Here is an 18,778-nt window from a genome sequence, read left to right on the forward strand (position 1 = left end):
CAGGTTCAAACAATAAATAGATGTGCAAAAAAAGCTGTGAACCATTAGAATGTTGATTTAGAATTCAAATTATTCGGTAAAGCTCTAGTTGATACGTTCATCTAGGTCACTTTCAATCATTACAGTGTACTCAGCAATATTTAAGGGTAAGGCTGATGATATTCTATATTTTTGTTATTGCACTATATCTCATGAAAGGATCAAAACCAACAATTTGTTAGTCCATTTCCCATATATAAATATATATACATACATACACACACACACACACACACACACACACACACACACACACACACACACACACACACACACACAGAGCAATAAAAGAGAGACAATACATAAGTAGGATTACTTTAATGTTGGTTTTGGTCTTTTCATGGGATTTATTGTCAATAACAAAAAATATAGAACATCAGCAGCCTTATCCTTAAGCTTTCTGAGCAGCAGCTGGTATAGTATTGGACTTTTTTTTACCTGAGGTTTTGCCTCTCAGGCAACATAGAGACTGCCCTAACCTGATTGGTGGAGCTTGTTTACACAGCCTGACAGGACTCAAAAAACTAATCAGCCTCCTCTGCATGTTTTTTAGGGGGAAATCATTAAATTCATATTTTCTTTACTGTTGACAGTGTAATTGTATTACTTTAATGAAAAGATGTCAATCAAAGTGACGACTGTTTGATTTTTTTTTTTTAAATTCAAGTTTTAAAGTCTTGTCGTGCTTTATTCATTTTATTCTATTTTAATTTTATGGTTAGAAAACAGCTTTATCTCAGTCTGTGACATTTCTAATTCTTCCATTAAATTTATGGAAAGCACAAAGATTAATTTTATCATAAAACGTAATTAACTAGGTTGTAAATAAATAGCACTGACATGGTTTTTAGACTGATGCCCTTGAAAACAAAATCATTGTACAAACAGTAGAACATAAACTCGAAGAATGACCAAAATCATTCAGTACCTCATTCTCAGTCCTGGGCGGAGAGCAAAGCGCGAGGTCTTCTCCGTTGCTGACAGGAGTCCGACTCCTGTCGTCCTCCGTATTACCGCTGTCCTCCTTGCCATCTTTGGTTCCCAGTTGGTCCTGAATGTATGCCAGTTGCAGGGCGCCTGGTCTGCTGTGAGACCTGCGAGTGTCTAGTGAGTTTCCCAGTCCCTTGCTCATCTCTGAGTACGACTCTGCTACTTGACAACCTGGCTTCAGAGACATCAGCACTGGACCTAAGAGAGAAAGAGAGTTATCCTGAGACTTAGAATTTGGGTTCTCAGAAAGTATAGTATAATAAATTAAAACTACCTGACAGTATATAAAGTAGTTCAAATCAGCCCTAACTTGACCAGCTACAATGTTAAGTTTGCTGATGTACTTTTACTTCTTCCACCACTGGTAATACAGGAATTACCGTTATTAGATTAGATACTATAGAACTTTAACAGTAAAAAATCAGTGACGCAATACACCTACAGTATGGAAATTAAAGTAGGAACTCAGAATATAGTTAATACATGTGATTATTAGATATCATCTTTGACTATTGTGAGGATTTGATATAAAATCAATGATTTCAAGAAAAGTGATTGAAGTTAAGTTTTTGTTTTACATACAGTATGTGAAGAGATCCCCCACTACCACACCAACATATACAAATGTCACACACAAACAAACAAACAAACAAACAAACACACAAACACACACACACACACACACACACACAGCGTTTCACTATCTTTGTGGGGACCCATCATTGACATAATGCATTCCCTAGCCCCTTACCCTAACCATCACAACTAAATGCCTAACCTTAACCCTTACCCTAACCATAACCTACAGTTGTGTTCAGAATAATAGCAATGTGTTTAAAAAAGTGAATAATGCCAAAAATCCTTAGAATAGCTTTTAATTCCATAATATCAATGCATTGGGAACACTGCACATTCAATTCCAAATCAAAACATGACCAAAATTGATCAAGTTTGTGTTATACCTTTACAGAAAGTGAAGAAAAAGTAATATTAGGCTGTTCAAAAAAATAGCAGTATTTGCATTTTTCTTTACAAACTCAAACATTTACTGTATAAACTGAAAAGTGTCTCAAGAGTTTGCTTTACTTTGAATCACTGCACTAATATTTAGTTGCATAACCATTATTTCTGAGAACTGCTTCACATCTGTGTTGCATGGAGTCGACCAACTTCTGGCACCTGTGAACAGGTATTCCAGCCCAGGACGATTGAACTACATTCCACAATTCCTCTGCATTACTGGGTTTTGCCTCAGAAACAGCATTTTTGATGTCACCCCACAAGTTTTCTATGGGATTGAGGTCTGGGATTGGGCTGGCCACTCAACATCAATCTTGTTCATCTGGAACCAAGACTTTGCTCGCTTACTGGTGTGGTTTGGGTCATTGTCTTGTTGAAAGACCCATGTCAAATGCATTCCTCTTCAGCATAAAGCAACATGACCTCTTCAAGTATTTTGATGTATTGAAACTGATCCATGATCCCTGGTATGTGATAAATGGGCCCAACACCACAGTATGAGAAACATCCCCATAACATGATTTTTGCACCACCATGCTTTACTGTCTTCACAGTGTACTGTGGCTTGAATTCAGTGCATGGGGGTCGTCGGACAAACTGTCTGCGGCCCCTAGACCCAAAAAGAACAATTTTGCTCTCATCAGTCCACAGAATGTTGCCCCATTTCTCCTTTGGCCAGTCAATGTGTCCTTTGGCAAATTTCAACCTATTCAGTACATGTCTTTTTTTCAGCAATGGGACTTTGCGGGGCTTCTAGCTGTTAGTTTGCTTCACATAGCCTTCTTCTGATCGTAACAGTACTCACAGGTAACTTTAAGTCTTCTTTGATTTTCCTGGAGCTGATCATTGGTTGAGCCTTTGCCATTTTGGCTATTCTTCGATCCATTCGAATGGTAGTTGACCGTTTTTTCCCACGTCGTTCAGGCTTTGGATGCCATTTGAAATAATTTTGGCTGAGCAGCCTATAATTTTCTGCACTTCTTTATACGTTTTCCCCTCTCCAATCAACTTTTAATCAAAGTCCGCTGTTCCTCAGAGCAATGTCTGGAACGACCCATTTTGCTGAGTATTTCAGTGTGAAATTCACTATAACCAGCATGCACAACATTTGCTTCCTTCCTTCCTTAAATATGGGCCATAATTGACACCTGTTTCTTTACAGAATCAATCACCTCACTAATTGAACACAACACTGCTATTATTTTGAACAATTACAGATTCAATTACACAGAATAAGCAGCATGCATGTCATGACTGTTGAGTCTGTTGGTTTTCTATGACTCTACAACACTTACTAGTACATTATTTGCCATGTAGAAATATCACTTCTACCAGAAAATTTGATTTATGAGGTTAGTGATGTTGGACTGCTATTATTTTGAACACAACTGTAAATATAACCCTAAAACCAAGTCTTAACCCTCAAACAGCCCTTTAAAGTTGTGGGGTCCAGCATTTTGGCCCCACAAAGCTGTCTGGACCCCACAAGTATACTGTATTCCCGGTTTTTGGACCCCACGAATATAGTTAAACAAGAACACACACACACGCACACACACACACACACACACACACACACACACACACACACACACACACACACACACACACACACACACACACACACACACACACACACACACACACACACACACACACACACACACACACACACACATTCTGACCTTTATCTATGCCGCTGAGCCACTCCTCTGCAGTCAAAGCAGGCTTGTTACCAGCCGTCATTGGATAGATGTCTTCTTGGTATGACTCCGACTACAAACACATACACAGTTAATTCAGTCATACGCACAACCAAATGGATCCCTGAAATCTATTCAGCTAAAAAAGTAGATGCATTTCTTTTATATATCTCCCCGGTGTTTGTGGTTTGTGCAAGTGGCTGTACTCTCACCCTGCGGGGTACGATCATGGAAAGAGGCTCAATGAGACTCTTGATTGTCACCAGTTTGTAGAACCTGAACACCTCACAGGAGCTCACATCCAGACCTCTCTTTGGCATCACGCCTGAAGGAGGACACACAGGACGAGACAGTTTTACTCTGGTACACAGGAGACCCACTTTTTCTGCTGCACTACTGTGCAGTAAAATATACTTATAGTATCTTTTGTTATATTTGTTGAGAGTTAAGTACAGTTACTGTACACTACAATGGAGATAAGATAGAAATGTAAAAACACCAAGACAAAACATAACTGCAAATAACATGTAAATTATTATATCATGCTTTGACAAGAAAAAAAATAATCGTAATCGAATCGGGAGATCAGTGAAGATTCACACCTCTAATGTACAGTAAAGCAATTATAGGCTTTTTAACACCCACCTAAATTAAAATAAGTTGATTGTTTTTTAACAATGAATTTGGGCATTCATTTTTCAAGGATTTATTACATTTCTTTTCTTTTTAATTTTTTTTTTAAAGAGTATTTTTTGGGCATTTTTAGGCCTTTATTTTACAGGACAGCTGAAGACATGAAAGGGGAGAGAGAGGGGGGAATGACATAATGACATACAGCAAAGGGCCGAGGTCGGAGTCGAACCCGGGCCCGCTGCGTCAAGGAGTAAACCTCTATATATGGGCGCACGCTCTACCAACTGAGCTATCTGGGCGCCCACATTTTTTTGACTGCCAGACTGCTTTGAAGTTGGGAAACATCATATTTTTTTTAAAGTTTCAGTTGAAACTGGGTTATTTTTTTACAACAGGACTTTAATTAAAAAAATTACTTAAAATATGGGTCTAATCGATAGATATATTACATGTGGAGTCTGTAAAAATTCTACATCGTGCTAGCTTCCCGCAGGTGGAACAGTAGTTTATATCTTTGTAACTCAATAGAAAAGACCTGCTGCTGTTCAGTTTCATAAAAAAAAATGAAATGTCAAAATCTTGAGCTAGTTTATAAAGTTATTTCATCCAACAATATCCTTTTCATGAGTTTAAAGTCTAAAACGTGTGCATGTCACTTCACATGATCTAGGCCTTGATCAGCTGGTTTGGCTATTCAAATATTGCAGGCTTATTTGCACAGCAGCTTTGCTTACAGGTGCAGGAGAGGCAGCACGGCCAGAAGGCAGATGGAGTTTCCAAACAGCCACATTTTACACACATTCATATAAGGAAATAGTTACATGAGACGTCCAGCATACTGGAGTTTGATTAAAATAGTATATAGTGACAGTGTGTAGGTATTTTTGTGTGTGTTCCTTACCCATTCCTTTCTGAGGTAGGTTTGAGCGGTACTCTGTTAGGTAGTGGATATACGGTTTTTCTGAGCTGATCTCATAGTACCTCATATTTCCGTCACCCTGACAGAGACAAGAGAGGTCTTTGTAACAATAATATTAAAAGTATTTTGTGTAGAAAGACTTTCTAGGTGCTTTCAGAGACTCACCTTCCCCGCAAGGTACAGCATGTGTGTGTCAGGGTCGTAGAAAGGAAAAAGGACTCCAGACGAACCATCCAGGTTCTCTTCTAACAAAGGCACAGACAGATCGTCCTACAAACACACAAAGATTAAAAAAAAAACTAACTTAAGTACCAGTAACCAGGACAACATCAAAACACTCCATCATTTAAATCCACTTCTACATAAGAAGCACTCTCCAGCGCTGAATTAAAAACACTGAGTGCTCAATCCCTAATCCCTTCTTCGGCTTTAATCTTCCACCCACGATACACTCACACATCAAAACACACCAAAATCCACTAGTGTGTCCACTAGATGGCAGAGTTGTGTTTGTGAGAGAGATTCCACTTCATATTGAGCAGTATATTTTGGATGGGAAAGAACTTGGGTGTGCTACATGTTTTATTTGTTTTTTCTACAGTTAAAGTATTTAATTCACACATGAGGCCGTTTGGAGCAGTTGAACAGTTGAACACCATTACCCAAAGTTTATTATGTCAAAGGTATTCAACTGTTCTTAATATTTCCTTTCTATACTTATTTCAATATTCATTCATTAGGGGTCTTCAATGTTTTTTTTAAGCCAAAGACCCCTTAACTGAAAGAGAGACGGAGCAGGGACCCCCTACTACATATTGTATAAAATTAAGTTGCATATTAAACTGGGCCTACAATAACGTGTAGGGTGGCCAAAAGCCTATATACATACCATTTTAGTGCATAGAATACTAAGCTATTAAAATACTAATTGTCGGCTTGATTTTATAAGTTACACATATGTGGCACAGTGAATCCTTAGGATTACCTGTATCTCTGGATGGCTACCTTAGTGACTACCTTACCTATAGGCCAGTAAGCCTCTCATCAGTGGCGATTTATATTCGCTAATAATATGTTGGAATCATGTCAAGACATTTAAAAAAATAAATTTAACCTTTCAAAGATTAACAATAACTTGGAGGCCCCCCTGCAGTGACTCTGGGATCCCCTAGGGGTCCCGGACCCCCTATTGAAGATCCCTGCATTAGACGATTAATTGTCTAACCATTTTTCAAGCAGAAATGCCAAACATTCACTAGTTGCAGCTTCCCAGTTGTGAGGATTGGATGCTCTTTGTTGTGATATCTGACAGTAAACTGAACATATTTGAGTCTTTTGGATTGTTGATGAAATACAACAAGAAATTTTAATACAAAACTCAAAAGGTTTCTAGCTATTTCAGAGAGACAGAGCACATCTCATGGTCTTCATCAGTGAATGGAGCTGGTTCAGGTGATTGTATGTGTCATCACATGACAGAAACTCCACTTAATGGCACTTTTCCATTACATGGTACCTGCTCAACTCGCCTCGACTCGACTCTACTCTACTCGCCTTTTTTGGTTTTCCATTATGAAAAAAAGTACCTGGTACCTGCTAACAGGTACTTTTTTTAGTACCACCTCAGTCGAGGTTCCAAGCGGGCTGAAGCGATACCAAAATGTGACGTGAAAGCAACAGACGGGGGTGTCCTGAACAAACCCGCCATTTTTAAATAGTTTAGCCAGCTGTATTTTTTTTTGCTGCCTCCAGCTTCATTTGAAACAAAATGTGTCTTCTGGCTGTGGCAACAACACACCTTCGACGTTCTGTGTGTGTGTCGCGTTAGGTCACAACAGTTTACTGTGGCGCCGCTATGACGACCAGCCACACTGAGGCGGTACTAAAATCTGCAATGGAAAACGGACGCACAGAGTATCGAGTCGAGGCGAGTAGAGTCGAGGCAAGTCGAGTGGAGCAGGTACCATGTAATGGAAAAACGCCAATACTGACACCTGATCCAGGTGACAATTTGCTGATTAAGACCATCAGATGTGCATGAAAGCGCCAAAAAAGCTAGTTAGTGGTCCTTTGATATGAGATGATATGATATGATGTGCTGTCAGTTGTTCTCACCTGATCCCACAGAGCAAACTGTCGGTCGTTCCAACGTGAAGTGCCTGATGTGAAGAGCATCTTCATGTTACCCAGGAACAGCACCTTGCTGGCTTTGTGCTTCTTGCAGTTGGCTTCCTGCAAACACAACATATATCAAACAAAGCATCAAGCATACTAAACATTTGATATGTACAGTTTTTTAAAGTAATATAAACAGCTATAGACTAATAATAAACTGTGAGGTAATGTTCCTTGTGTGTCCACAGAAGCTTGTTTCGCAGGCGTGGTAATGAGAGCAGACTGATGTAAAGCATGTGAGTCACTGGCTGCTGACCCAGAGGTCTGTGGAGTAATGGTGTGGGCCTGCTCAGGCCAGAGGTGTCAGTTTTGGCTGTGTGGTGCTGGATGAGTGCCTGGGCTGGGAAATAAGCCGAGAACTCCCACTTATTGGCTGGGATGCTATTTTACACAGCAACTAAGGCTCATGGTTTTAAGGTTTTATTGATTGAAAATATCTAATAATAAATAATATCCCTACCTACACATTTTCTTTACAGTTACACTGATACATTAGATTAGCTGGTACATACCACATACAGATTGTGGTACATACTTTAGTAACTGCCTTTCGAGCACTCTCAAATGTAACTGCAGAATTGTCTAAAAACCGGTAGCAACACACACACACACACACACACACACACACACACACACACACACACACACACACACACACACACACACACACACACACACACACACACACACACACACACACACACACACACACACACACACACACACAGCATTACCTGTAGTAGGTTTCCTGAGCGTGACTCTATGAGTCGGACCTTCCTGTCCTTGCAGGTGGTGGCGAGGAGGCTGCCGTCTGTGTTGAAAGACATGGAGAGAACGACGTCTGTGTGGTGGCTGATTGTCCGCACGGGGTTCTTCATGACCTGCTCTGGACAGTCTAGGTTCCAGATCATCACCTGGAGGCGTAAATTACACAAAAAGGCTTGGATTCTTTTGTAGGAAATTCACTTATTGAAGATTTCAGGTTTTATTAAGCTAAATAAATACCATAATAAGTTTTTTTAGATGTAAAAGTGGTTTAAGATTCCTATTTTGTCTGATTTGACTTCACTTGGTTCTCTATATTAAAATCAGGATATGCTTGAAGCAAACTGGTTCGTATAAAGTGATGTCTGATGATGTCTAAAGGAAATATGCTTATAGCTGTTTGCACAGTCAAAGGCGGGGCAAAAACACTGCTGTCATAAACAGAGGGTGGATGCAATGTGTCATACAAATGGGGATAACAGCCAACACTTAACGACAATCTTTCCTCATGGTGTTGCACTAATGCACTTGGTTGTGCATATGAAAAGAGGCAGTTGACTGAAAAAATAGTTTTAGATGCAATCAGATTCATTTGAAGCTTTCTGATGCCTTGACTTGACATTACTGACATACATTTGACTTGATATTCTTCATTTAGACTTGGGACTTAATACTTGTGAGTAAGGCTGACTTGGTCACATCTCGGCTCACAGCAAAACCAGTAGTTTAGAGTGAAAATGATGATGAATTTTTGCAGTAATATATGAAGTGCTTGTTAAGCTGCATACAATACTTCGACAAACAGCTGTGACCTATTTGGCTGCATTGTAATACAGTTAGTTATTAGTACAGTAGGTCCTCCTAATTTCTTTTTACTAGTTTACTAGTTAGGGTTAGTGTGTGTGTGTGTGTGTGTGTGTGTGTGTGTGTGTGTGTGTGTGTGTGTGTGTATTACCTGGAAGTCATAGGCTGTACTGAAGAGAATGTTGTTAGCAGTCGGATGCCACTCAATGAGGCCCACTCTGCGGCTGTGACCCTGAAGCTCCTTCCATGGTGATGTGAGGTTCTTCAGCACACCATGAGGAGGGATTTCCCACACTTTCACCTAAAGACACACACACACACACACACACACACACACACACACACACACACACACAAAATCACATTAACAAACACACACGCAAAAAAACAAACAAACATTGTTGCACTTAATACCTCTAAATCTATGAAAAATGACCATTACAGAAATAATCAAGGGTCAACTGAATACAGAAAACAAATGTCACACTTTATAAAAAAAATAGTCTTAAAAGCTGTTGACTCTTCGTTTCTCTTTCTGTGTACAAGTATTTGTTCTTTGCCAGGTCAGATCTGAGGAATGTGTGGAATGACTTCTAGTTCTTCTTGAAGGCTAAACAGAAAGGCAATAAAATGATCTCCCTGCTGCTACATGCTCATATTCCAGGGAAATGATAACACATCCGTGAACCACTTTGAAAATGTATTTTGTGCGTCTGTGTGTGTACAAACCGTGGTGTCCTCAGAGCAGGAGGCAATGCAGAAGTCGTTGAAGGGATTCCATTTGACGTCTAACACGTTGCCTCTGTGGCCCGATATTCGGGGGTGGAGAGGATCCACTTTACCTGTCTGATACACAAAACACAAAAATTAAAAATAATTTAAATACAGAACATATTAACAAATTGATTTGTATTACTGGATTAAATAATTAGTTTGACATTTTGGGAAATATGCTAATGTGCTTTCTTGCTGAGAAGATTGACATCACTTATGTATGGTAAATATGTAGCAAGCTAGCATGAAGACTGGAAGTAGAGGGAAACGGCTAGCCTGGCTCTCTACAAAGGTTTAAAACATTTGCCTACCAGCACCTTTAAAGCTCACCAATTAACACATTATATCTTGTTTATTTAAGCTGTACAAAAAAACAAAGTGTAAAAATGTCAATTCTGATTTTTATAGCAGGGTTATGTGCCAGACTTTTTCTTTTCCAGTCTCCGCTGGTTGTCTGAGAACTTTATGCTAATCTAATCTAATCGGCTGCCTACATATTTACTATACAGACATTACAATGGTATCAAACTTCTCATCTAACTCTCGGCAAGAAGAGGAAAAAGTGCATTTCCTAAAATGTACGACTATTCCTTTAAGCATTACAGTACTGTAAGCTGTTATCAGCTCATGATAGACAGTTAAAAGAAAGAAAAAAAAGTATCAAAACTGATGAAGCAGTTGTCATCTTTTTGTATAACATGCATTCTTCTTCCTTGTCAAAACCTGGTGCTTACATTACCCACAATGTAACTCGACAACTAACAGTACGGTCGGATACTCAGGTGTATTGTGTGCTAGTAGCGGCTAATGTAGCCTTGAGCTACAGACGTCTGGTAGAGTCACTTCTTTCTGACTCCACACCCACAGATATTTTTATTTTCAAACTTGTAGTCTTCAGGCCCAATTGATGCATCACTTTACACAATTTATCAGACTTCATGCAGCTCCCTCCAGAGCCTCAAAACATTCATAAAACCTTCCTTCTACTGGCACACACACACCTGCAGGCTAGACTCCTGTGCAATTAAATTGTGTTTGGAACATGGAAATGATGTGACCCATATCTGTGCCTTCCAGCAAACCTAACGCATGTACAAGTAAGCAGAACATAGCACTTCTGTTCTTGTATATATGTGTCATCTACTTCATCCACAGAACAATAGCTTATCTGTGAGTGCACACACATAGATGGGAGGTAAAGGGCGGCAGAAGGGGGAAGTTTCACCTCCTTGAGACAGGGAAAGGAGGGGAAGAGGGGGGTCACAAAATGAGTTATGTCATTCCTAAGCTCGTACGCAATTCCTGCCCATGCCAGGAGGGTGGTGATAATTCACCAAGACAATTTAAAAGATGGTGACAGACGAAGAGAGGGAGAAAGAAGGGAGAGGTGTTCAGCTTGATGAATTGCTCCAGACTGGAGACATACAGCAGGACTGTAAATTTAACTAGCACACGAGTGAAGAAGTCTGGCTCAGTTTATTTGAGAGGTCACTATTGTTACTGATAACACCAGTGGATGTGATAATATGCATTAATATGTCTGGGAGAGTGTTTGATGAATCTTGATTAAGGTGAGGGAGATAAGACAGAATAATGAGGAGAGAAAAAAAGACCACATGCAATGTTTAGGTTGAAGTGAATGAGCTGCCGGGGGTTTCCTGGAATTCAGAGATTATTTTGGCTCCACTGCTGCTGTCCTATTTATAATCTGAGAGCAGAGCTGTCTTCTCCAGGTGTGCTGTGAGTGCAGGAGAAACCATAAAAGATGAGGAGCACTCAGCAGATGACAGAATAAGTTATGATGTGAACTGCTACGGTTTCATGTTTTGTGAAACTGCCAAGCTTTTTGGTTGGTTATGAGTGGAAAAAAATGTATGTTGATTTTCCTGATTTCTCTTGTTGTATACCTTAGGTTAGGTAGCTAGATGGAAGAAACCTTAATCATTATGTTCATTGGAAACAGTATCAACCATCTTTTTACGCTGAGCAAAAAAAATACTTATGATAAACTACAAGGACCATTGGCCATCTTACTTTAAAATAAAATGGATCAGGCAACTATTAAGGTCACTTTTTGTGGAGGATTCTGTTTTGGAGAGGAGATTATTTTTGTCAGATTTGCCTATGCAATCAGCAGAGAGTGACGCATCTCCCAGAAGCAGTTCATGTTTTTCACAGAAATCAAATAAATGTGCTGATTTAGGAGTTTGTTATTACTTTTATTCAAGTTGCTTTTCTTGCTGCTATATTTCATTGATGTAGCTACACTTTTAAGTAAAATGTCCATTTCTAATAACTTCTTTTGGTTAGATGTTTATAAGAACTCTCGTATTAGGAGAGAACCTTTCCTGACATTGTTCAATATAATGCGGCCCAGTACAATACCACCAACCACTACGACCTCAATGATAAACCTTATCACCTTTCTGACAGTGTCAACAAAATGAAAATGTTTAAGCTTCATAATAGTAGAATTCATGGCAAAGCCGTTGTATTGGATATCCACGACGTTCCACTTCTGGGATTGCTCCGGTGCCGCCGGAAATTCTGCCGGATTTCACTCTTTTCGTCCGGATGTCCGGTACCTTCCGCCTTCTTTGTGTTGGAATTTTAAACTCCGGTCGATTTATGAGGACTATGGTTAACTGCTCCTCAGATCTCTGCAGGGTAAATCCAGACAGCTAGCTAGACTATCTGTCCAATCTGAGTTTTCTGTTGCACGACTAAAACAACTTTTGAACGTACACGTTCCACCTAAACAAGTTCCTTCCCGAGGCTATTTTGCAGCGGCACCGTGGCTCTGCCCAGTGCTTAGCACCGCCCATGACGATTGCGATTGGTCTAAAGAAATGCCAATAAACCAGAGCACGTTTCACTCCCATCCCAGTATGCTGTGTGGACTAGCCAGACCCTCCTCCGCAGCGCTGTGGGGGGAAGGTATGGCAAAGCAAGACTAGATGTTTGCCAACCTGAGAAATGATCAACTGTATAACATCAGACCGAATTGAATTGCTAAATAAAGTGGAGATTCAGAGGTCTGGAGCCAGGCTGTTCTCCCATTTTTACCCCTTGTAGCATGAGCAATTGTCTCACTTCAGAGTACAAATCAACTAAACATATCATAGTATCCATTATCAGCATCCTGAGTGAAGTAGTGCACATGCCTCTTTAAAACGCTGTCATCAGTCTGTAAAACCTGCCATGAGATGGAGATACTCACATGATTGATAGAGAGGACCAGGAAGGCCCCTCCCCCTGCACACTCAGTGATGACTGCCAGGAAACGTGGGTTGACAGCACAGAAGTTGTTGTCCTGGACGCTGCGTGTGATTGGCACACCATCATAGCAGCTCTCCTTGGTGGCGGCCTTACCAAACACGTGGCGGAACTTGGAGCTGCGGTACTGAGGACGCCATGTCATCTGAGAGAGGAGGGAGGAGAGGATAGGTTAGTCAAGGAGAATCATCTCTCATAGTTGTGGTTATGGATAGGTTAGATAGTCATGATAATAAAGGTTTTTGTACATTTTCAAGCAGTATGCTTTAATTCTTTTTGGGGATGGATGGATCAGTTCTACCAGAGCATCAGGAGCTTTGTGTTACATTCCCAGTAACACTACCTCCCTTATTTTAATGGCATTTACTGAAACATATTTGTTGTTTGGTTTGGTTTTATTTTATTTATGGATATAGAAAGACAACAAGGGAGGGGGGAGGGTATCCAAGGGATAAAATGTAAAAGCGAAAAACACTTTTTTCCAACATGGTCGATGACGTAAGAGAACAGGACATACAACACATGCAAACACATAGTCCTTCTGAGGTTAAAACAATAAAAAAATAAAAAACTACACATCAAAATACCAGATAAAACACCATGAACTACAATGCAATAAATTACCCTGTCCCCAGTCTAGATTTTATTCCACAGGTAGACCCTAACTTTATATCTAAAATCCCTTTTCGTTGCTGCCATTTTGATATGAAGTGGTAGGCTATTCCATAAAATAATTCCTGTATAAAAAAAGGATTTTCTTGCTTCACTTTTCACACATGGCACCTTACATGAACGGACACTGGCCCTAGTCTCATGGGCATGTTGAGTGTGCACCATCAAAATCTGAAATCCCAAATACTTTGGGGCTACACCATTAATAATACTGTACATATGATTGAGTTTAAGTTGTTCAACCCTAAGCTTAACATAAGTAAAGTTTCAACATTTATAAAATAAAAACAAAAACAATATACAGTTTAAGTGGGTTGAGCATTAATGGATTAGTATACAATAACACAAAAGTGGAAGAAGCCTTAAAGGACAATTCCGGCGCAAATTGAACCTAGGGGTTAATAACATATGTGTACCGAGTTGAACGCTCTCTGGGATCTGTTTTCATGATAATCGAATGTGTCTCTAGCTTGAGACAAGCTACCGCAAACCGGGGGTTAGCTGCTAATGCTAGCTTTCGGGGCACAGGGTAAATCACTATTTGATACCACTAACAAGACTCAAATTAGCACCACACTTAAACGGTAGCATAATGAGGGTCCCTATATGGAAACCGAAGCTTTGAGAACTTTGTAAGTGTACAGACAGTTTATTACAAAGATAGATTATAAAGACAGTAGCATTGATGTTTACATGCGGCCGCCATCTTGGATAACAGTCATGACTAGTGGAATCACGAACGCTGTGTTTGAGCTATGTTACTGGTTACTGGTTGCACGGCGTTCGTCGTTCGACTGGTCATGACTGATATCCAAGATGACGGCCGCATGTAAACATTAACCATAGACAGTATATAATAATGGACCAACAGATCCCGTTGCTCTGGACGGAGACCAGTGAAGGATATTAGAAGCACTTTTCCGGTGAGCGCTGAGCATTACTGCGCAGCCTCCAACTGAGAGAGACGACGTAAATATGACGTGAGCAACGTGTCTGAAAGTTGGAAGTCTTCTGGTAGCTGTACCAAGAGAAATCTCAATCATTCCCAATCTTGCAGAGATGGAGAGCGTAGGTATATGTAAGGAGATAACATGGACACAGGCTAACTAAAATGCTAGTTAACATTAGTAATTAAACTTAAACAGCTAAACAGACACAATCGTTAGCCTATTTTTACAAAAACGTCTACTACGGAGCCATAACGTGAGGTACAAGGTAATGGAGCCTTTTATACATTGTCGTGTTTCTTTAGAAATAAACAATGGACAAATAAAGTCTTTAAACGCTTCAGATGTAAAGTTATTGTCAAAAAATGTCAAAATGAATGGCAGTCAATGGAATGCTAACGTCGGGTGATCGCTTTGTAGCATCAAAATGGCGCCATAGGAGGTTCGAGCTCTGAAGCGAAGCTTACCTCCTTGACATTAACGCTACTGTCTTTATAATCTATCTTTGTAATAAACTGTCTGTACACTTACAAAGTTATCAATGCTTCGGTTTGCATGTAGGGACCCTCATTATGGTACCGTTTAAGTGTGGTGCTATTTCGAGCCTTGTTAGTGGAATCAAATAGTGATTTACACTGTGCCCCGAAAGCTAGCATTAGCAGCTAGCTCCCGGTTTGCGGTAGCTTGTTTCAAGCTAGAGACACATTCGATTAGCATGAAAACAGATCCCAGAGAACCTTCGCTTCGGTACACATATGTTATTAACCCCTAGGTTCATTTTGCGCCGGAATTGTTCTTTAAATCATTTTGTTTCAGTTGCTGAGGTACTCTTCAGGATTACCGAGGGATCAAACAAACAATAAAGTATTGGTTATTTTCACCATTTCCTTTTTAATGACAATATCTTGTGGTGTTCCACAGGGTGTTATTTTAGTCCCAATTTTATTCCTGCTATTTGTTATTAATAATGTGAGGTTTTTTTTTTTGTTCACTACCCTTTATTTGTAAAGTATGATTATTCTGCTGTCTTCGTGTCCCAGAGTAATAAGAATATGGTAAAATTAAAAGAATGAAATGTTATATTTTTCAATTGTTTCCCAACGGTTATGTGCTAAAGCACAACTAAACACACACACCTCAGTAGGAAGATACCACATTGTCGGATTATGAGTAAATGCAGAGCTTCATTCTGCCTGTTTCTGTGTGTCTGTGTCATTAAGACTTGTGCGTCGGTATGAGACACGAGGGGCAAAGCAGCAAATTTGAATTGGTTTACTGTTTATTCTTGTTCGTCATTAGATAATTTGTTTACGTGTTCAAAATTACAATATTTATAGTTATAATTGTACTTATGAAACAGATGGCTTGTTTAATGATTTCAGTATTATTACGGTTTTTCAGTGTTACCCTTAATATTTTTTGGCCATCAAATTTATTTTTTGCATTAACCAGGTTGTTCTAAGGACCCTCTCCAAATAAAATCAGTCACTCAGTCAATTATAATACAGTACATAAATAAGGTGGAAAAAACCTGTGAGACTTCCCAAATCCTAAGTCTCTTTTTAGCCACTTTCCTTAAGCTAGTCGATGCATATGTCATTATTGTGAGAGGTAAGTGGCTCTGGTCCGCTGGGACGAGGCCTGGCCAGCCGGCATGTCTGCTCTGCTACTCTGTCTGGCTCCCTGCCTGCCTGCTGCATGGTCATTACTTATGAATTAGGGGTGGAGGAGGCTGATGGACAAGATGTTAATGCATAAAATGGACCCAAACAACAACAACACAGAGACAGCAAGGACATAAAGGGGCAAAGCAAGACAACAGGAGGTATGGCACAAACACATTAGAGATCACACATTACCTAAAAACAATTCCTGGCACAAACATATCATAACACACTGTTTTTTTAGAAATCACATGTCACCTAAAAACAATTCCCATCTTTAAAAACCATGACGTCATTACCCTGTTTTATATGTGGACTGCCTGCTGGCCTTTCAGATGATGGCAAAATAAATACAACCAAGATGCCAAGAATCAAGTGACATCATAGTGAGTGAAATAAAAATAACAGCATTTGGTTAGCCTGATGCAAGTGTGGCTGCAGCAGTGAGGGCTGGAAAGAAGCTGAGCAGGGAATGAAACTGACAGACAGAAAAAAATCTGGTTAAAGAAAATAAATAAAGAAGGAGAATCTCAGAGTAACAGACATTGCACAGGTGGAGATTGTGACTCTTCATGTCTCGGTTTACTCCTCCACCTCTTACCTTCTACCCCAGGCCATCACAGAGAGCCTGATGCTGTCACACTGGACTGTTTCCTAAAGAGGAGCTTCATTAAACTACTCAGGTGTTTAAGAGTCTGACTGCCTCTAAGGCACTATCAGTCACATCCATATGACCATCCTGGCAGCTCAACTTGCAGTATTCACACACCTAACTTGTCAGCAAACATTTTGCATTACCTCAAACATAATACTAACAACAATTCAACTTCATTGTCACTATAGTTTACTTACTTTACAATTATGTTTACTATGTTTAAACTAGTCTTGCTGACTCTGACATGACTGATGTTTAAACTTGTGTGTTAGCCTGCTAACATTTGCTATTAGCACTAAATAAAATACAAAAGGTATTTGGTCAGAAAAAGTATTTGGATGGTGGTGCTAGATGACCATTTCGTAAATCACAAAATCACAATTCATCCTGTGGGGAACATGAATCTGTGAACCACATTTCATGGCAATCCATCCAGTAGTAGTCAAAACCACACATTTTAACCCTTATGGTGGTGCTGGAGGAAAAGTCAGCGGATCACCAAAGTCATAAGTGTTTATGGCATTTTTAACTTCACGCCGCTAGAGTGGCTAGCATGCCCCAAACATTTAAACTATTAACAGGAACATACCTCTTTCCATTTACTTTGGACTTAGTGACATGCATTCCTTTTCCATATAGTGGTTTGCTGTAGTTGTCACATAGTTACTCCCATTCTGTAAACTTAAAAAAATTCTAATAATACATATGTTGCAATGCATAGCCACCCAAAATGCATTCTTGATCATTATCACGCCTTGGTGGCTTTAAAAATAAAGCCACCTGCTCTGCTCTAAAATAAAAAAAACATTCAAAAGGTAACTTCCTCATAGGAACTTGACTAGGTCAAACAGCAAACAAGGCATAACAGGAATAAACTATTGACCTCACTGAGAGAAATAAAGAGTTACCTGCTTAAAATTTCTACATTAATATTGTTTTTTTACCTATTCAATTTTTTTTGAATAGGTAACTAGTTGGTGCAATGCTCAGTACGACGCACATGCTATGCCATGTACATCTGGGTTGATACAATCAGCATTCATGTATTGCTGAGGCTTACAAGACCAGAGGGAGAGGCTTCCAGGGCAGAAAGCTAAGACATCTTGTCACATCTAAAGCAGGTTGTAATCAGGCCAGTGGCAGCTTCCTTTCAGCTAGGTCTTGCGGCAGGTACACAGCAGGGCTGTATGGTGGGCGGCCTGTCTCACAGAACTGATGACGAAAACACTATTCTGGCTATTTTTACACTGGCTTCTTGCTGATCAAAAGACAGTCGGGCATGTTTCACTGACAGCAGGAAAACGGTTTAATTCGCAAGGCTTCTTTGACAGGCTTTAAGCCTGGCAAAATAAAGAAATGCCACCGTTTTTGTCATAGGGAAATTTATTTTAGTCTGTGACCAGTGAGTCACAGCAGCAACCGCAATAAGGGGGCTGTAAAAACAGTCATAAAACTAAACTGAAAACACAGATATGACTTTAAAAAAAGATATACAGTACTGTACATCTGGTTTGCTCTGCAGAGTTTTTGTGTGGGTCTGTACTTGCATATAGACATGCAAAGCATTCATATGCACCTATTCCTCACGTGTACAGGCTGTCTTTTAAGCAACTTATAACTCATAAATGCGTACACTAGCAGCCACTCCTCTCTTTGGCTTGCCATGGCTTGGTGCTGGAGGAGGGGGAGTCCAAAGTGTACATACTGGTGTCACAATATTGCTTACTTAAGCAGCGTTGGCC

At 39.8% G+C, this 18,778-nt stretch overlaps 1 protein-coding gene across 2 annotated transcripts in view; it reads right to left on the reverse strand.

Moving 5' to 3' along the window:
- The window catches only part of coro2a (coronin, actin binding protein, 2A), a 43,485-nt gene that overhangs the window by 1,600 nt on the left and 23,107 nt on the right, over positions 1 to 18,778 (reverse strand). For both annotated transcript variants that reach the window (XM_031276725.2, XM_031276726.2), the window contains exons 2-11: positions 13,043 to 13,243; positions 9,778 to 9,894; positions 9,200 to 9,349; positions 8,214 to 8,393; positions 7,420 to 7,536; positions 5,470 to 5,574; positions 5,287 to 5,383; positions 3,965 to 4,077; positions 3,735 to 3,825; positions 968 to 1,227 (exon numbers count right to left, since the gene is read on the reverse strand). In XM_031276725.2, the coding sequence (XP_031132585.1) occupies positions 968 to 1,227; positions 3,735 to 3,825; positions 3,965 to 4,077; positions 5,287 to 5,383; positions 5,470 to 5,574; positions 7,420 to 7,536; positions 8,214 to 8,393; positions 9,200 to 9,349; positions 9,778 to 9,894; positions 13,043 to 13,243 (1,431 nt within the window). The remainder of the gene's footprint in view (positions 1 to 967; positions 1,228 to 3,734; positions 3,826 to 3,964; positions 4,078 to 5,286; positions 5,384 to 5,469; positions 5,575 to 7,419; positions 7,537 to 8,213; positions 8,394 to 9,199; positions 9,350 to 9,777; positions 9,895 to 13,042; positions 13,244 to 18,778) is intronic.

The sequence above is a fragment of the Sander lucioperca genome, chromosome 4 (assembly GCF_008315115.2).
Source record: "Sander lucioperca isolate FBNREF2018 chromosome 4, SLUC_FBN_1.2, whole genome shotgun sequence".
NCBI lineage: Eukaryota > Metazoa > Chordata > Actinopteri > Perciformes > Percidae > Sander > Sander lucioperca.